General features: G+C 39.2%; 1 protein-coding gene across 3 annotated transcripts in view; it reads right to left on the bottom strand.

The window, feature by feature from the left end:
- The window catches only part of rap1gapb (RAP1 GTPase activating protein b), a 63,963-nt gene that overhangs the window by 33,974 nt on the left and 10,327 nt on the right, over positions 1–19,662 (bottom strand). For all 3 annotated transcript variants that reach the window (XM_082533374.1, XM_082533375.1, XM_082533378.1), the window contains exon 2: positions 16,055–16,090. In XM_082533374.1, coding sequence (XP_082389500.1) covers positions 16,055–16,090 — 36 coding nt within the window. The remainder of the gene's footprint in view (positions 1–16,054; positions 16,091–19,662) is intronic.

Genomic DNA, 19,662 nt, shown 5'->3' with positions numbered 1-19,662 from the left:
CTTACCATAATGGGTTTAGGAGACAACTTATGCACAGCAAGGAGACCTCGGTGCATTTTAAATGAGATCACAAATGCTACCCAGTGCTTTGTAAGTAATGCCTAAATGAGGTAGGATTAATGTATGCAACAAGAAGAAATCAAACTTTCAAACTTACCTAAAATAAGAGCATCATAAAGATCCACCCAGTTGTGTTTGGTCCAATTAATGATTTTAGGTCATATAGTTAAATTAAAACAAAAATCCAATCCAACTACATATGCAATTTGCACAGACAAATATAGTTATGCATTTCAAATGCAAATCTCCCAACAAAAAGCAATAAAACAAATAAACCACCACTAAATAAAGTCAGCACAAGAACAACAGCCCCATTATCTAAACCACAACATATTTATTTATTCCCGCTTTGCTTCCACTAGTACCGGGTGTAAAGCAGTAACTGTGTTTTGCTAAAATGGTGATCAAAATCATCATCATCATGTCAGCTTTTCCCTTGATGTGTCACCACAAAACAGAGCCTGGAGTTGCTGCAAAATGAGTGAACTAGAGACTTTGCTTTGGCAAAGCACAAACTCTGCGGACACGCTGGCACATTTTCTGCTTGATAACTGTTGACATTACAGTCAAACAAAACTCAAATGAATGTGAGCGCTCAAACAACAGAATGCTATTTTCCAATTCATCGTCCTTGGAGCGGCTTCAGGTTTCACTCTTCAATAGCTCTGCAGATTAAATTCTTGCTCTTGGCTCGGGCTTCGGAGATTCATAAATACTGAACAAAAATAATATCAGGATCACGTTTTAGCTTTAAGAGTAATGTCCTGCTTGGCTGCATCCTTCCTTTTACCAACAACAACACAGACATGGACATGCACACACCCACATGCACACACGCGCAGCCTCAAAGAGACAAGTACACATAAACCCCTAAGCTTTGCAGGTCCACTTAGTAGAGAGCAACTAATCTAATCAAGTACAGCAGCTAATGCACAATGAAAGCAGAGTCATTTACTCGAGATGCCAGTCAGCCACTTCCTGGGTGGACTAGAGAGAAAGAGGGAAGGAGATAAAGAGAGCGAGAGAGAAAGTTCAACATTCAAAGTGGCATTTGATAAAGAGATCAATGCAGATCAGGATCAGACGGAAACACCTACACAAGAGTAAGACTGTTCTTTAGCTGTTTCTATTCTGTCATTCGCTTTCTTTCATCTGTCTATCTTGGGTTGAGTTTGGCTCAATTCATCTATCTTTCAGCAGTTCATCCTAACAGAGCCAGTGTGCTCCATCATCTCTTTCCATGCTTACCCGCCTGTAGTACTGGCTCACTTGCAGCTCAATCTCTCCTCAACAACTTGGTGTTCCTCTATGTATCGCTCTCTCCGTTTGTCTGACTCACTCTCTATCCTCCAACACCTGCTGTCGGAGATCAGCCTCTCTCCTGTCAGATGATGCTGAGAGCAGCCCTCCCTTATCCTCTCTCTCCGTCCTGCCCTCCCTGTTTTGCTCTCTCCCTCGCTTCCCATTCCTCACATGCATGCCAGCGTTTTCCTGTCTGGTTTTATTCCGCTGTTTCTTACTCTCCCTCCCTGCAAAGTATCCCCTTTGTTTTTCCGCCTTCCTCCCACTTTTTCTGATAATCTATGATCAAGATATGTCCATCCAAGTTTTGAGTGTTACTTTGCTTTGCATTTTCATTGCTTTTTAATAACAGATTCTATTAATTCAAAATGACCAAATGCTGCAGTCGGATGTTGGCTTGAAAGCAAGCTTCTATTTATTTATTTTTTTTTTATAAAGAAAAGGGACATTACCTAATCTGAACTACAATATCAGATCTCTCTGTCCTATTATCTGCCTCACTCTGACAGCTTGTTTCAACATCATAAAACCCCTGCTGCACAAATTAGCCTAACCATTCCATTGTCCATTTGACACAACAGTGGCAGGCAGTTAGCTGAAAAGCTCTCCAATGTTGCAGATTTTGAAGCAGACTCACACATAATGGAGAAAATCACTGGCTCAGCCCACAGAGGAATAAGCGCAGGCACTGTTGGCTAATGCATTACTGAGTAATCACATTTTCCTTTTTGTTAGGAAGCTAGAGACATGTTACAAATCAAGGTACAAAATCTCACACGGATGTTTGAACGACTTGAGTTATTTTCTATCTATGTATTTCACAGGGTATAGTATACATAGTATGATATATATTGGCGAATTTTCATACTCAAATCATTACAAAACCTCTATCAATGAGGGACGAAAGACACAATTCTGGAAATAAACATTTCATCAGAGTTCATTCAGAATTTTTTTTTGTGACTGGCAGTAACACTCCCCTCTACAATGATGAAATTTTACTCTAATTTAGACTGTCACAATGTCCTCTTTTTGTTATTGCCAAAGCGAGGTTTACACTATCACAACATCCGTGGGAATTTTCTGAATAAAAGCTTTCAAAATCATCTTTAAATTGAGCACATTACTGGGCTGACCACAGAGTCAAGCTCAGTCTGCAATCCCAGTATATCAGCTGACAGCAACTCAGCTTAATGCCAAACCACATCAGCTGCTGCCTCACTTGCTACCATTCTTTATGCCTTATTGGCAAACTTCACATAGACCTACATAGGTAAAAACTGCTTAAGCCTGACGACAGCTGCTGCTCTCTGCACGTCATGCTGTAACCCAAGACCAAACGAACTCCACCTTCCATATTGTGTCGGACTTAATCTGCTTTGTTCTTTGCTGGAGTCTTGTTCCTGTTCTCCATGTCCCAAAGCAAGGTCATAGAACCAAATACACCAAGTCTTCTTCTGACCAAAGTGTATTTGTCTCTTTTGGAAATTAATTATACTCAAAATGCTAATATAGAGCGGTGAAGTAAGAGTCAATCTTTATTAAACTATGATGCTTATTATCAATACAACTAAAACATAAACAACATAACAGAACTGACTTTTCCCCTCCCCTAGTCGTCTAGTTTTCAGGTTTTTCCTTTCCTTGTGTCCTCCTGCCCTCATCCTGTACTTTCCTCCTGTCTATAAGACAGTAAAGGACAACACTATGGCTACCGCACACAGTCACAAAAACTTCTATAAAAGGCATTCACTAGATTTCATATAGTTTCCCAGCTTCTCATGTCCACCTCTCCGCACCAAATATAGAATAGTAGAAGAGAAGTGTTCGTGCTTTCAGATTTTAGAAAATAAGTTAACCACCGTGCCAGCACGGTGGCACGGTGGTTAGCACTGTTGCCGCACAGCAAGAAGGTCCTGAGTTCAATTCCACCATCAGGCCGGGGTCTTTCTGTGTGGAGTTTGCATGTTCTCCCCGTGTTTGCGTGGGTTCTCTCCGGGTACTCCGGCTTCCTCCCACCGTCCAAAGACATGCAGCTTGTGGGGATAGGTTAATTGATTAATCCAATCCTTTCGCCCTATGACAGCTGGGATAGACTCCAGCGCCCCCCGCGACCCTGAAAAAGGATAAGCGGAAGCGAATGGATGGATGGAAGTTATTATTCAAAATAAATCACAGAAATTTTTTTGGGAGAGGGGGTTGTGACTCAGCTTTCTAACACTCAGTGCTATTTATACAAGACTATCCCACACATACAGCAGTTAGGAAGGTCTGATAAATGATCAACTATTTTAAAGAGAAATAAAGAAGGATCTACTTTTAGAAAACATCACTGTCTAACTGCCAGGCTACAAGTATTACAAAAGCTGCAAGAGGATGTGACTCAAGGCTTTTGATGCTAGTTCACACCTACCACACCCATGAGAATATAATGTTCCGGGTAGCACATACACACTTACACAAGCCAGGGTGAAACAATGAAATGAACACAAAAAACACAGTTTTCATTTACTGCCCAGGAGATACTGTTACACTAGATTACCGATATTCTGCTTTTGTAGCAGATAAAGCTGTGCTACCAGCCACCAAGGAAAGATTCCCCAGGGTTTGCAGGAATCACCAAGACATAGTTGAGCCCCAACAGGTAGAGCAGAGAGGCAGCATGAAGCATGCAGGTTAAGTACAATCAACACCTTTCTGCCTGTGAAAGCCTCTGAGCTGCCAGCGGGGTGGAGCTGGAGATGAAAGAGGATCTATGCTTACATGGGGCACAACAAATGGAAGTCAGGCTAGAAGCAGGTTGACTATACACATTATGACTACTTTTTTCTGCCCCTCAGAGTTAGTTTATGGGAATTCAGCAGTGTTAAGTTAACCATACAATTTGCAATTATGGGAGCAACTATATGTGGTTCATGCTGACTCTTCCCCCCCCCCCCCAGTTCCCCTCTATGTATTTCTCACTGCGACTCTGTGTCTGCACTCAGTGCCCTCCTGAGGCAGCCTGACTAAATTTAACATTTACACACCACACACTGCACACTGCACAGAGTATTCAGCATTTAAAGCACTGCTAACGTTTTAATTTAAAAGATTGTTTTTCCCCCTTTTGACATAACATATATACTAGCAGACAATAAGATATACTTGACTTCCTCCCTTAAAATGTTATGCAGCCACGTCAGTGTTATTTGGAGCTATCCTCCCTCCATCAGCCTGCAGTTTTGAATTCTCCAGCACCTCTCATGTACAAACTTTACTGACCTATTGAGTATAGCTGAAATATTTTTAAAAGTACCTTCTGATGAATTGTGGCTTTAAAAGTTCAAAAATCAAACATAGTTTCTGATGTCTTAAGACTGATCTCAGTTCTACCAGGGGTTTAGGACTCTGTAACCAGCACAAATATAATGTATGAGGCAGAGCAGTCAGCTTTCACGCCCCTCTTCTGCTGTGGAACCAGCTCCTAGTTTGGATTCAGGGACAGACACCATTGATGCTATTGAGATTAGGCTGAAAACTTTTCCTTTCCTTACTTAGAATGCAATAGGCCTAGGCTGCTAGGGGTTTCCCATGATGCACTTCTTCTTCACTCGCCTCTATTCTCTCTCTATGTCTTTATACACCCCTTTTAACCACATTTAAACATTATTATTGATTTCTAGCTCTCTTCCACAGTGTGTCTTTTCTCCCTCCCCTTACATCACAATGACAGCAGATGGCCATCCCTCCCTGAGCCTGGTTCTGTTGGAAATTTCTTCCTGTTAAAAAGGGGGATTTCCTCCCCACTGTTGCCAAGTGCTTGCTTATTTGGAGTTGTCTGATTATTAGGCTTTTCTCAGTATTTTGAATATAAAGCACCTTGAGGTGACTGTTGTTGTGATTTGGTGCCATATAGATAAAAATGAATTGAATAGTATCACATAATTATCATTAGTAGCATTAGGGTGCAGGACGTGCCTTTGAACTTTTTTTTCTTTGTAAGGTTGGAAAAGGAAGCAGTCCTTTCACAATAACAGTGTTGTCAGCACTCCCAGAACCCCACTGGCTCCCATAATTACTTAGATATTGTGTGCCCACCTCTATTGATTTTGGCAGTCATAATCTGGACTCAAACTGAGTGTGAAATCACATGACCATGGTGCGGCAGATACCATATGGTTGACAGATTACAGCTCATCCACAGCTTACAATACTGTAAGTCTCTGTTTTTCTGAATTTTATGAAGGTCTTTAGATTTAAATGAATTTTTGTATATCCACAAAATTAAACTTTTACGTTCAGTTTAGGCAAAAGTGGTTTTAAAATATTGTAATTTGTCCCTAAATAATACCATAGCCATGTATGGCTCATGTTAGTATTTTCTTCTATTTCCTCTAGGATTTTTGACAGTGATTTCGATTTTGATGTGTTTATTCATCTAATTTTCCTCTACCTGCAACTTATCACAAGTTTGCAAAGAGCTTTTACCAATGACACTTCCTTTTTAAATGTGTCAGGGATGTTTGGCTCACATGTAGAAAGCAATGAATACAGATGTTAGCAACAAAACCCATATCCTAAGTGGATGTTCCCAGATGTAACCCCAAATAAGTCATCAATGCAGGATGTTTCATTTAGTTTCTTTAAAAATTTCAAATAACTTTGTCTCATCAGCCTTAACAGCTGAAACTGTTTAACGCAAATACACTTTTTTTCACTTTTTTGTTAACTCAATAAAAGAAAACTGACATTTTTATAGTGACAGACTAACTAACAAAACCTGAAAACCAAGTGATTAGCTGGACAAAATGAAAAAAGAAAAATGTTTAATTAATTTAACACCATCAGCCTTTTCTTTTTTTTAACATTTAATTACACTTACACGTTTTAGCTACACATATTCAACTGCTTATTAATGCGCATGAGACTCATTGCATGCACTTAGGCATGCAGATATAGGGAGGAGGACTTGCAGAAGTTCAAACTGACCATCGGAATGGGGAAGAAAGATGATTTAAGTGAATTTGAATTTTGCCATTGTTGTTGTGCTAGCTTGAGAACTTCTGCAACTGCAGACTGAGACTAGGTTCCAAGCAACCTTGTCTCATTTCCAAAAAATAATCAGTTAGCGGCAGTTCTATGGGTGAAAATGCCTCGCTGATGTCAGAGTTTAGGGCAGAATGGCCAGACTGCTTTAGGGAGGCAAAAGTAATTCAAATAACTCGTTACAACCAAGATATGCAAAAGAGGAGTTCTGAATCTTGAAGCAAATGGGTTACAGCAGCAGAGGCCTCTTGTAGCCTATACACACTGGGTGGCACTCCTGTCATCTAAGAACAGGAAACTGAGTCTGCAGTCCACATGGATTCACCAAAACTTGATAAAAGAGACTGGAAAAAGGTTGCTTGATCTGATGAGTCTTGGGACACTTTGGGCCTCTTACTGATCATCGTTTAAATGCTGGGACTGACCTGAGTATTATTGTGGACTCTTTTTATGACAACACCATCTTCTGATGGGTACTTCCAGCAGAATACAGTAACACACCATTAGGGCTGGGCCATATCATACCGTTTACGGTAATACTGGTATAATGTCGGGCAATGATAAGAAAATGAAATATCGCGATAGAACATGGGTAAAACGCGCGTGCGCAGTGTTTTCATACGCACATGGAGGAAAAAGTGTGCCGGTGATGGAGAATGAGAAGGGCGAACGTGGATCGTTGAATGAAACGGATGAACCAGAATTGGTTTGTAAAAATGCTGCAACTTCAGTGGTGTGGAACTGGTTTAGCTTTCGTCCGCCAGATACACAACAAAACACTATTTTTCATAGCGCATGCTAGCGGGGTTGTCGTTATTACCGTGTTTTTTGGAAAATACGGCACACTTAAAATCAATCCTTTGATTTTTCTGAAAATCGACAGTGCTCCTTATAATCCCGTGTGCCTGTTTGGGTTTACTGACCTCGAAACGACGTTATGTGGTACACGGTGGTCGAAAATCTGTCAAATGTTTTAGTACGACTTTGCTAAGCTACAAACCCGCACCGCTTGATGGATTGTCGGAGCATTACGGCTATCGTAGGCAGGAGCCTCGCGGAGTGATACGTACTGTGCTTCAACATAATATTACCGTATTGTGTGTGTATAACCTCTTTTTAACTTTTGTGGATATTATACATGTTATGCTGAGGATATGTCAGCCAATTTCCACTGGAAATACCTTTTGGTTAAACTGTCAGCAAGGAATTTGCATTTGCACTGTTACATTTTTATATAACTTTAATGCACATAATAAACAGCTGCTTGTTTAAGTGAAAATACATTGATGGGTTTTTTTTGCACTAATAAAGTTGTGGAGTTGTAAAGTATTTTGTCTAGTGTCAATTGTATCGTCAGTTATATCTAGGGTAGTAAACGGTAGTAACCAGACCGAAAAGCAGCGCACATTTCGGTGCTTTATTTCGGTGCTTTTTTTTCCTGAGCTGTGATACACTTCTAGCCAATCATTTTACGTTTCCGAGGATAGTGGGCGGGTCCAGGTACGTACGTTCTTTTAGAGCAGAGCTACAGATTAAAAATGCCCAAGGCGAAGCGGTCAAAAGTCTGGCTGTACTTCACAGCAAAATATGCAAACTCAGCAGCCTGCAACAAGTGCTTTAAGCTGATACTGTGATACTGTCAAAGGAGGTAACACCTCAAATCCAATGAAACATGCATAGCGGTTTTTTTTTAAAAAGCCAAGAAATGCGCTGTATTTGATAGCTTGCTGCGAGACCTCACACCGAGCGCATCTACTGCGGGTGTGGTGCCTGTTATCAGACCCGGAGTTAGCAACATCCCCAAAAACCCGAAGAGGAGAGTCCTGGCCCCTAGCCCTGCCAGTGTAGCAGAAATGATGACGGATGATGATGCAGCAGCAGCCGTTCTTCTCTGCGTGAGTAGCTTAATGTTGTTCGTAGGCTAACCACGTTATTACATTAATGCATGTAAGGTGAACTAGCAAACATCATCATAGCTACATGCGGCTGTCTTCTTGTTTGATGGCAGATACTCCCTTCACCCTGGCAAAAAAGGTTAAAATGACCAAAGAAAAAGTGGAAAACAGTTAAACATGAGAGGTTTTTGGATAAAGTTTGTGTTTTTTCCATTGTTTAAGCACTGCTTCCAGCCAAGAGTGATACCATATATGCCCCATAGCTGCAGAAAAGGCTAACATTGTTATCTTTTTACAAAAAACAGCTGAACATGAGAGGTTTTTGGACCAATTTTGTGTTCTCCATTCTTTAAGCACCGGTTTGAGCACCGTTTGAGCACCGGCACCGTTTCAAAAGTACCGATTTGGCACCGGTATCGGATAAAACCTAAACGATACCCATCCCTAGTTATATTGTTATCGCAAATTTTCAAATGTATATCGTGATAAATATTTTTGCTCATATCGCCCTGCTCTACACACCATGTCACAAAGCTCAAATTGCATCAAACTGTTTTTTCAAACATTGAGGTAACTGTATTGAAACATTATCCACAGTAACCAGATCTCAAAACTTTGGCATGTGGATAAGGCGAGGTTCACATCATGGTTAAGCAGCCAACAAATGTGCAACAACTGCATGATTCTATCACATCAATATGGTCCAAATTCTCTGAGGCTTGCTTCAAGCTTTCTTTGATTCTATGATGCAAAGAATTAAGGCAGTGCTGAAGGCAAGAAGGGCTCAATTTTAGCAAGGTGTACCTAATAAAGTGTACCTAGTAAGATTGTAAACTTACACAACTACAAATAAAGTTTTAAAATCAATACCTTACACTTTCAGGGCCCTAATCATGAAGGAACAGAATCATAAGTGGATTGAAACAAACACCACTCCTAAGTTTCTGAGTGTCTCTGTGACTAATTGGGTGATTAGAGCTATTGGGATTTTATTGGCTTTTCCCTGTGGCACAAAAGGGCACAAAAAAACCAAAAACTAAACAACATAGTTAACTTCAAAAAGAGAAGGAAATGATACTTAAAGGATATGATGTGAAAAGAAAGAATATGAAGGAAACTGATGTACCACATAATAAAATGGTGATTCAGGCACACAAAATCAAGGTAGCACATGATAATTAGAAGTTGTTAAATTTACATGCATAATAAAAGTACGGAAGATGAAAAAAAAAAACTCAGACCAATTATCACTACTGACGACATCAAGTGATTATGAGTCATTCTAGAAATCTCATCACCAAACGACATTGTCTTCCCCATTTTACAGACAAAAGAAAGTGTCACGCTTCATCTCCAGTGACAACCTGGTATTTGGAAATTAGCTTAGAAATATGTGACACTAATTGCATATACGTCATTGGATAAGTGTGAGGACTGATTTGATAGTGTCATTTAGAAACAATGCACATAACTGTCACAAAGCAAACCACTGATGCATACACTAGTCAAACAGTTATACTGTTGGTATGATGCATAATTTCCTCCATCGTCATCATCGTCATTCAGCTTTTCTTTCTTTCATCCTGCTCACAGAGATATATGCAGAGGCTAATTGATACGTCTCCTGATGTGAGATGTAATAGAGCTTGATTACATGGAGTTGACCTTCTGATAATTTGAAATGACTACAACATCAGGCACCATTACCCCCTCAATAAGCTCAAGCTTTTCAATTAATTAAATAAAAAACGTCTTTATATTGAGACAACAGGGAAGAACGTGAACAAGATGTTTTTGTAATGTTATAAGAGATTTAAAGAGTAGATATTACGCTCAACTCTAAACATTACAATATTATTGTAATCTCCTTGAGAAGCTTTACCCAGTTTACCCGGTCCTTTGTGCGAGCCTTCAGTCTAACAAAAACAATTTTATTCTCTTCTGTGCTACAAGAAAATTATTTGAATAGTGAGAAGGTGGGCAGTACTTTAAAAAGATCCTAACAAAGTCATCATTTACCATCCACAGCTGCATGCTAGTATCTAATTAACTGAAGAGGCGTCCTAAATACAATAAATAAGGCAACCCCCATCTGGTACCATCGCACTGCTGCTTTCTGACTCTGGCCTCAGAACAACCTCAATAAGTTGACCAGATTCCAAACACACTGAGTTGTAATGATTTTATCTGTGAACTTACTTTGGAATAGACACACAGGGTTGCAGGAGAGGTCTCTTTTTGGTTTGGATACCAGTCAAAATGACACATAGTCAGCCCATAAACATACAAAAACAAAAGTCAATACTGCTTCTTTTGACCCATGATAAAATAGAGCTGTCTGATTTCTGTAAAAAAAACAAAAACTGTCTAAACAAGTGCTGTGTCACCACTCAAAATGATACAAAAAAGGTTGTGAAAGGATTTTGTTCTGTTCTCAATGAAAGCCTCTATAGATAATTAACATTAGTCATACTAATTGTATTATGCAAGATATGAATAATAAGATAAGAGGTTCTTATAAAACAAAAGCATATTTGGAGAGGCTGTTTTGGGGTGTGATTTTTTTTTTCTGTTTTAAGCTTGAAACATTTAAATTGAATTTTACATTTATTTTCTATCTTCGAGGCATCCTTTAATCTCTTTTTCCATAACTGGAAAATCCTAATTGACAGTACAGGTAAAGATGAGTTAAGTATAGGTAATCAACAAACCAATGTAAATAAAACTAAGTGCACACAGACTGTGAACACAACTTCAGTTTTGTTACATTAGACTTGTGCAAACCTGCATGAGGCTTGTGTTATGCTATGCTGGTAGAAGCACTCTCCAAAGTTAATATTTTATTTTCATGGTGTCAGAAAAGTAAGGAATAATTGTTAAATTACAGTGGAAGCACTGATAGTTTTTTACTGAGATGATTGAGTTCAATGTAAAAAGAGCCGATCACTTACTTGACATATAAGAGTAGCCTTTGGGCAGAACTGACCCTCTATAGGGCGAAAAACAAGACAGGCAATAGTATGAATGGGGCAGAGTGCTGAAGCTCAAGATGAAGGGAACAAAGGTTAGAGGAGAGTGACACCAGCTACGCAGAGCAACTGATATTCAAGTCAAGTGATGATCTGGTCAAATTGGTGCTAGGAGACAACCAATGAGCTTTCAGAGTGCACTAGCATAATTTAGAGCAAAAAAGGAACGCAAGAGAACAAATAACCTTGTGCATGTCATATTATATATATATATATATATATATAAATACTGTAGGAGGTTGTAAATGTTTAATGCTACGATATGAACTTGCCCTAGAATAACTGGTGAGTTAAACTCTGTACCAACAGATACAGGACTGTCCAATTCATTGAGTACGAAAATGAACTCATTTTGATGCAGTTGCCTTTTCACCCGTAATATCTGAATCCAAATAAACATCTGTGGGATACCAAGGCAACACAGGAAGAAATAAAGGGTATGACACAATATTAGGAAAGTTCTTTTTACAGTTTCTTTATGTTGCATTTATGCTTTTAGGTTTATGACTCCTGACAGGAGTTCCAATGTGGAAAATATAAAAGGTTCAACAAGTTTGGTTTTTCCATTTGACAGTCGCTGAGCTGCAATTGGCTACGCTCTCTCTTCCTGTTTGCTTTCTCCCCATGACACTGACCACCATATTAGGATGAATACTGGCCATTAACAGCAATCTGAAGTGGCACGGATACCCAATTAGAGGCCTCTTCGCCTCACTCTTTTTCATCTTTTAACACTGAAGAGAACTTCATTACCACTCATCTCCTAGTGTCAGTCAAAGGCTTGATTAGGCTCATAGCAGTTGTACTGTTCAGATTAGATGGCTACAAGGCAACAGCTGTGCACACACACAATATAAATATATCCCACGATCCCAAAATAAAAGCCCCTTCAGGTGTGTCCTGTACCAAATGAGTTAACTAGTAGTGATTTTAATTTATAATGACAAATATAGATGCAGTATAAAAGAAGTACTATTTTTCCAGTGTATCTTCAGTATCACAGTCTGCATACATCACTCCTACATTATTCCAGTGCTTTCCCTCATTAGTGGAAAACTGAGTTGTTAAGAATGAAAATATGGCCACTTTCAGATTGACAATTTCTTGCAGAAATGCCATGGCATGGCCTGCTTATTGCAGCACAACAGGATCTTTAGACTGAGGAAGATAAGCACCACCATTATTCAGAGCAATCAAGTTAATGAGTGTTTAATTGGGAACTGTGCTGTGAGCAGTTTAGCAGTAACATAAGTGTTTTCTCACTTTTCACAAAGTGAACCTCTTTGTCCAAGTGATTCAGGGCTCAACACGAGCTGAAAGTGCATTCTAGAGTAAGGTGACGGAGATACTGGTGCTCGTTAAGAGTGAGAAAAGTGCGGGCACTGCGTGTTTGTCCACCGTCACACTCACTCACACCGACAGTACTCCTGGCTGGTTGAGAATAATGTGATGGATTTGAGGCAGTGGCACATGGCAGGGAATCCAAGAAACCCAGTTTTAATGACACACACTTGGAGCTCATATCGTAAATCTTCCCGACATGGTCCTGTGCCTCTTACAATAGCTGTGGGACAGGCTAGGTAACAGAGGTGGAGAGATGCAATTAGTCACACACTAACAATCAAAAGTTTGGAAATATGCATGTATTGAAAAACAGATATAGTTTTAATTAAAATAAATTAAATTGATTGGGAATGTTGAATATGATAATTAATGATTAATGGAGTCAAATATGAGGCATTAACCTCCGTAAGGTTAATGGAATAACTGTGAGCATACAGAGGCTAAGCCTCATTGGCCATCACCTCTGTTTTCGATCGTGGCTCAAGAGTTCGGAGTTCGCCTTGTAATCGGAAGGTTGCCAGTTCGAGCCCCGGCTCGGACAGTCTTGGTCGTTGTGTCCTTGGGCGAGACACTTCACCTGTTGCCTACTGGTGGTGGTCAGACGGCCCGGTGGCGCCAGTGTCCGGCAGCCTCGCCACTGTCAGTGCGCCCCAGGGTGGCTGTGGCTACAATGTAGCTTGCCATCACCAGTGTGTGAATGTATGTGATGTGTAAAGCGCTTTAGGGACTAGTAAAGCGCTATACAAATACAGGCCATTTACCATTTCTGATTGACACATTGTGTTACCTGTTCCAGGTGTGTCAGTTTAAACATGATTTGATCATTCGAAAGAAAAAAAAACATTCACAATTGAACAAGGCTAACAACTGTCATGCTTATTTTAGATACAATACAACAGCGGTCCCCAACCCCCGGGCCACCGACCGGTCCATGAGTCGTTTGGTACCAGGCCGCGAGAGTTAAGGCTCGGACGTGACATTTATGGTTTTTGGGGTTTTTATCCTTAACTTGGTTTCCCTGAGTCTTTTCCCATGTGTTATGAATGTGTTATGAATAAATTTTCTATATATTTTCATGTACTTTATATTTGTTTTGTAGTTGTGTGTCTTATTTTGAAAGAAATATTTACACGTTACCATAGCTACCAGAGTATTAAGGGGGATAGAGGAGGATTTTACTCTCAATGTTGTTGGCGCATTTCAGGAGGACGCTGCTAATAATGTTACACAATTACACAGTGAATTCGCATTTATTATTATATTTACAAAATGCCACAGCTTTTCTCTTTGTCGTATCATTTTATTTGTTGTATTTATCTGTGAAAGGCCAGTCTGTGAAAATATTGTCTGATATTACATCGGTCTGTGGCGCAAAAAAGATTGGGGACCGCTGCAATACAATCCAAACAACATTATTCCATCAGTGAAACTGATAGTGGGCCTTTAGATCAAAGCAAAGAACTCTAAATAAAAAAAACTTGATGCTAAATGTGGAAGATAAAATAAAAACGTGATTGCTTTTTGATGGTAAAGTGGGACATTTATGCAGAATAAACATGATCTAAGTTGATCTTTCCATTTTGCAACAGCATGACAAAAGCAGTTCCAGACTATGTAAGCGCTATTCAGACAAGATGTAGCCAGCTGGTTATCTGCTACAGGATATTAACCCTATTGACCTACTGTGTTAGCAAGTTAAATGTGTGTTTCCTATCAAAACAATCCAAATTGCTCAAACTACTTTCTAATCTAAAACTAATTTCTGCAGATTACAAAAATAAATTCACCCCAGAATACTGAAGATCTAAAATGCTGCGCTGCAAATGAATTAAACTGTATTAAGCCTTTAATAAGTAAGCCTTGCACTTGCATTACGTTTTTTAACTGATTTAACTGATCAAAATGTATAATTTCCTCAGTGACTGCAAACTTTTAGGTGGTTGTTCAGATTTTTCCAAGTATGCAGAGCTGTTAGAACAAAATGTAATGGACAAATAAACTCCTCAAGAAATCCCTCTTTGTGCCCCAAATAATTTGATAGTAAATATCTTGCTGATATCTTGCTTTCCCCCCCCCACTTTCTAATCTAAATGCAGCCTGAGACTGATGGAATACACAATTGGCATAATGACTCAGTGATTACAATCACAAAGCAGTGCTGTGGATAACTAGTACCTGCATAGCCCTGCCCCAAGGCACCATTAGCATCTGCTTCAGACCTGTTTGCAACCGAGAGAAATTGAAATCCTCATAATGAGATTCAGCGGGTGTGCGAGGGTGTATTCTCCTCCAATGAGCTTGAATTATCCATGCACCTTCAATTTCCTCCTTTCAGTATTTCATCTATTGTCCTTTCCAAACTCATTATGACTCAATTTCTGTCTAATTCTAAGGCCTATTTGATGTACAAAAACAAACCAAGGCATTTTTTTGCAAATTCCCCCTGAAGAAAAAACAAAGAAAATAAAAATAAAAATGCTATTTTCATGTGCCACATACACATTAAGAAAATCTAAATAGCATTTAGCCTAATTACAAAAAACAAATGATATTGTAAACATGTAAATGATTATTGTATAGTAAACAGTTTGTGATACTGACCTTTGTTTCCTTGGTTTAATGTTTTATGAAACTGTAAAACATTTACATACGAACTTGCATATAAACATAAATGAATCTCAATCCAGCAGAGAAACCTGGAAAGATATACTTGTGTAAAAGTGGTATTATTAATTGTTCTGAGAACTCTCAATGGCTGAGATCTCAGAGGCATGTGCTCTACATGGCCAGCTGGTATTACACACATTTTTATGCTTCCTGTCTCCTTCCATCTGTTCTTGCCCCTGTATTTCCAGCCGCACATTCCCTGTACATGCTGTGAGACTACCTGCCAAGTATGGAACATTACAAGCTCCTCTTTGATCATATACAGATGTCCAGAGTCATCAGAGCAAACAGAGTTTTCCAGTGACAATAAAATTACAAGCATATCTGTGACTTTTATAGCTAGAGAGGAAAGCAGCCTTATTAGCCATTACCATCTTTTACTGAGATCATCACTTTAATATTCTGAAATTATTAAAGTGGATAAAGGTACGTTTGTGGGTTTTTTTTTTAATGTATCTTTTACATTCAAATTTTTATTGCTGCAGCATAATTGTGTTGGCCATGAAAAACTACTGCATACAGAACAGATCTATTCATGTTTAATTCTCTACTGAGACAACTGATGCTTCATATGCATTAACATTTTTGGTTGGCCGTGCTGAATGGGAAGAGAGTCGTAAAGCCTTAGTCTCCTAAGGTGCTGTAAATGCAACATTGTGAAGTGGAGTGCATGGGACCAATGAAGTGTGAAACTATATTGTCTTTGCTTTTCATAAGGAGGGGACTTACCATAAACTTCTGGTCCTGGAAAAGGTCTTATCAACTCTAGAAAGAAACAAAGTGACAATATGTTACTTGATAATGATCCTTGATTTTCCTATGAATAAAAAAGTTTGCAAATGTAAACATGGCTATTGCACCTTGCTCTTTACTCAGATGTATTGCACTGCCCCCGTGTGGATATTTTTTGGCCACTTGTAAACACAGACTTATCAAATTGTTTATTTGTACATGGAGAATATCAGAGCTTTTCTTAACTGTACTGATTCCTCTTTAATTTCCTTTTTACTCTCTATGAATTTTGTTCCAGAGCACTTTTTCTCTACATGTTTTTTCTTTTTTGCGAAATTATTGATCATCTATCTATCAATCAATCAATCTTTATTTATAAAGAACTTTTTATACAAAAAAAATGTAGCACAAAGTGCTTTACATGGTTAAAAGCAGCCCATCCCACCCTCCAACTCACTCCCCACACTCTCATTAACATAAACGATGTGAATACACACATACACCCCCCCCCCACACACACACACACACACGCACACTTAAAGAGTAAAATTGGGCTGGGTACGCATGAGCCAAGTGAGGAAACACTATAACAGGGAGCCGTCTGCACTGGGAGATGGTCACAGACCGCAGTCTCCAGGCTGGGCACACAGCAGGAGGGAGGCAAAGGAGCCCCCCAGCCAGGCTGAGAGAACCCCCAGAGCCCCAGCAGCCACGGTCGATCACAGCCCCGGTGCAGAGAGCGCCCTCCGAGGAAACACTGGAGATATGACACAATAGGATATATACAGGGTAAAACGATAAAATAAATTAGAACGGGATACAATATAAATATAAATATAAATAGAGTAAGAAGATTAAAAAATGAATAAGAATAAAATCAATAAATATTAGGTAAAGCCTAAATTAATAATAGAATAACAGGATAGAATAAATAAGCATAAAATAAATAAACGTCAAGTAAAAGCTAAATTAAAAAGGTGGGTCTCGAGCCTGTTCTTAAAAACATGTACGTTCTCTGCGGCCCTGAGCTCCTCCAGCAGGCTGTTCCACAGACGAGGACCATACCACTGAAAAGCTGCCTCTCCGTGAGTATGTGTCCTGACTTTAGGGACAATCAAAAGGCCAGTACCAGAGGACCTCAGGGTCCGCGAGGGTTCATATGGTAAAAGCAGATCTGAGAGATAAGAAGGCCCAAGACCATTAAGACATTTAAAAACCAATAAAAGAACTTTAAAATCGATCCTGAAACACACGGGGAGCCAATGCAGCGATTCTAAAACCGGTGTAATGTGGGCCCGCCCTCTGGTCTTCGTCAGCACATGAGCTGCTGAGTTTTGTAAAAGTTGTACAGTTGAAATATTCTTTTTAGGAAGACCAGAGAGCAGGGCATTACAGTAATCAATGTGACTGGTAATAAAAGCATGCATCAACATCTCCGTGTTGGCTCGAGAGAGAATAGAGCGGACTCTGGCTATATTTTTTAGATGATAAAATCCAATTTTGGTTACATGTTTAATATGTGGGATAAAACCAAGCTCAGAGTCAAAAATAACACCCAGGTTTTTCACTTGTAGCGAAGGACATAGTGAAAATGCCTCTAATTTAGACAAGAGTCTCTCTGAGCCTCGGGATCGATGATTAAAACTTCAGTTTTGTCCTGGTTAAGCTGTAAAAAGTTTTCTGCCATCCAAGATTTTATATCTAAAATACAGTTAAAAAGGGCATCCATTGGTCTGGTGTCATCAGGAGACACGGAGATGTACAGCTGAGTGTCATCAGCGTAGAACAATGCTAATCACAACTATAGCATGTGGTGTAGCATACTGATAACGGGACCATTCATCTGAATCAGAATCTCTTTATTGTCATTGTAACAAGTTCAACGAAATTAAGTGCAGTCCCTGCGATGTCAAGAAAGAAGAATATATAAGAAAGAAGTAATTAAATATAATTACAAAAGAAACTTTTAAAAACACAGTCACTCAGAAATAAATAAAAACTTATTGCACAGATAACACTTCATTGTACTCATTGTACTCGTTACAATGACAATGAAGATATTCTGATTCTGATTCTAAAAACCCCACTCAAACACACATTCTTATCCTAAAACACTCTTGGGTGATAATTCGCTGTCCCTAACTGTATTGTAATGTAATTAGCGCAGCTTTACTATTTTAAGTACAACACAGTGGGCCCACATTAATAACAATAACAATAACTTCATTTATAAAGCGCTTTCAAACAAAGTGCTGAACAGCTATTTGAAGATAAAGAATACAGAAAAAACAATACAGTTTAAAAACTGATAAAACAAAAGGGAATAGCAATAAGAACCAGTAAAAGCTTTAGGCCTAATATCTTCATCGAGGTTGTTCCACAAAGATGGGGCACAGAAAGAAAAATCACGCTCCCCAGTAGCCTTTTTTCTGGTTTTAGGAACTTTTAGAAGGCCAGTATCCTGAGATTGGAGAGCAGGGGGTGGAACATAGAGGTGCAAAAGGTCAGAGAGATATGAAGGTGCCAAACCATTTGAAGCCTTATAGGTGAGCAACAGGACCTTAAATACTGCAAGCCAAGCAATGAAGAGATTTCAGTACTGAGGTAATGTGCTCAAATTTCCCAGTTTTGGTTAAAATGCAAGCAGCTGCATTTTGTACAATCTGTAAACCTCTAAAACTTTTCTTCGGTTACCCAGAAAGCAGAGCGCTACAATAATCAATGCGTGAAGACACAAATGCATTGTTATGCCCCTCTGCAGCCCCTAATCTCCTCAGTGTGTTCAGCTGGTGCCAATTGACCACACCTAGTCAGGTGTCTATAAAAGCATACCTGAAGCAGGCTTTCAGGGAGGCTCACTAGCCCTTGCCTTGGTAGTACCAGCTATTTTAGCAAACTTGCTATGCATTTTAAGATAAAACCTCTTCTCATCGACCCGACCCATCAGAATCTGTGAGATGTCGGCTTTCTCACCCGATGGCAAGTCGGTGCTGAAAGCCGACATTACAGCTAACATTACAACTAACAGTCTGAGATCTCCCAGACAGGTAGGATCATAGCCGTGATGATACATTTCCTGTGTTTCCAAAATAATTTTTTATGTTTCTGTAATGGTTAATCAGAATCAAAATCAATCAGAATATATAGAAATTATGTGGTCACAGTTGCTCCAAAACACTAAAGTTAAATTAAATAATACTTTGAAGGTCTTAGAAATTAAGTTTTTAATGCTAACATATAATTATTGTTGTAATTTTCCAATGTACTGGTTTACGAAAAGCAGAAAAAGTACAGTAGTAAAACACATAAAGATGTCAAATTACAGTCATTGTGTAATAGGTGAATCTTACTTTTAATTCATTTCACTTCAGCAAATTTAGCAATTAAAACATTTTTTTTCATTGTAAAAGTTTTTCACAGGTTTCTAAGATAACTCTGTTTCCTTGTTTTAAGGACAGGTGGTCTAATACAGCAGTCCCCAACCCCCGGGCCTTGGACCGGTACCGGTCCGTGAGTCGTTTGGTACCGGGCCGCGAGAGTTGAGGCTCAGGTGTGAAATGTATGGTTTTCAGGGTTTTTATCAGTTTTCAGTGTTATTTTGTTAT

Source organism: Aulonocara stuartgranti, assembly GCF_965226115.1.
Source record: "Aulonocara stuartgranti genome assembly, chromosome: 5".
NCBI classification, from domain to species: domain Eukaryota; kingdom Metazoa; phylum Chordata; class Actinopteri; order Cichliformes; family Cichlidae; genus Aulonocara; species Aulonocara stuartgranti.
This window is presented reverse-complemented; position numbering and strand designations above follow the sequence as displayed.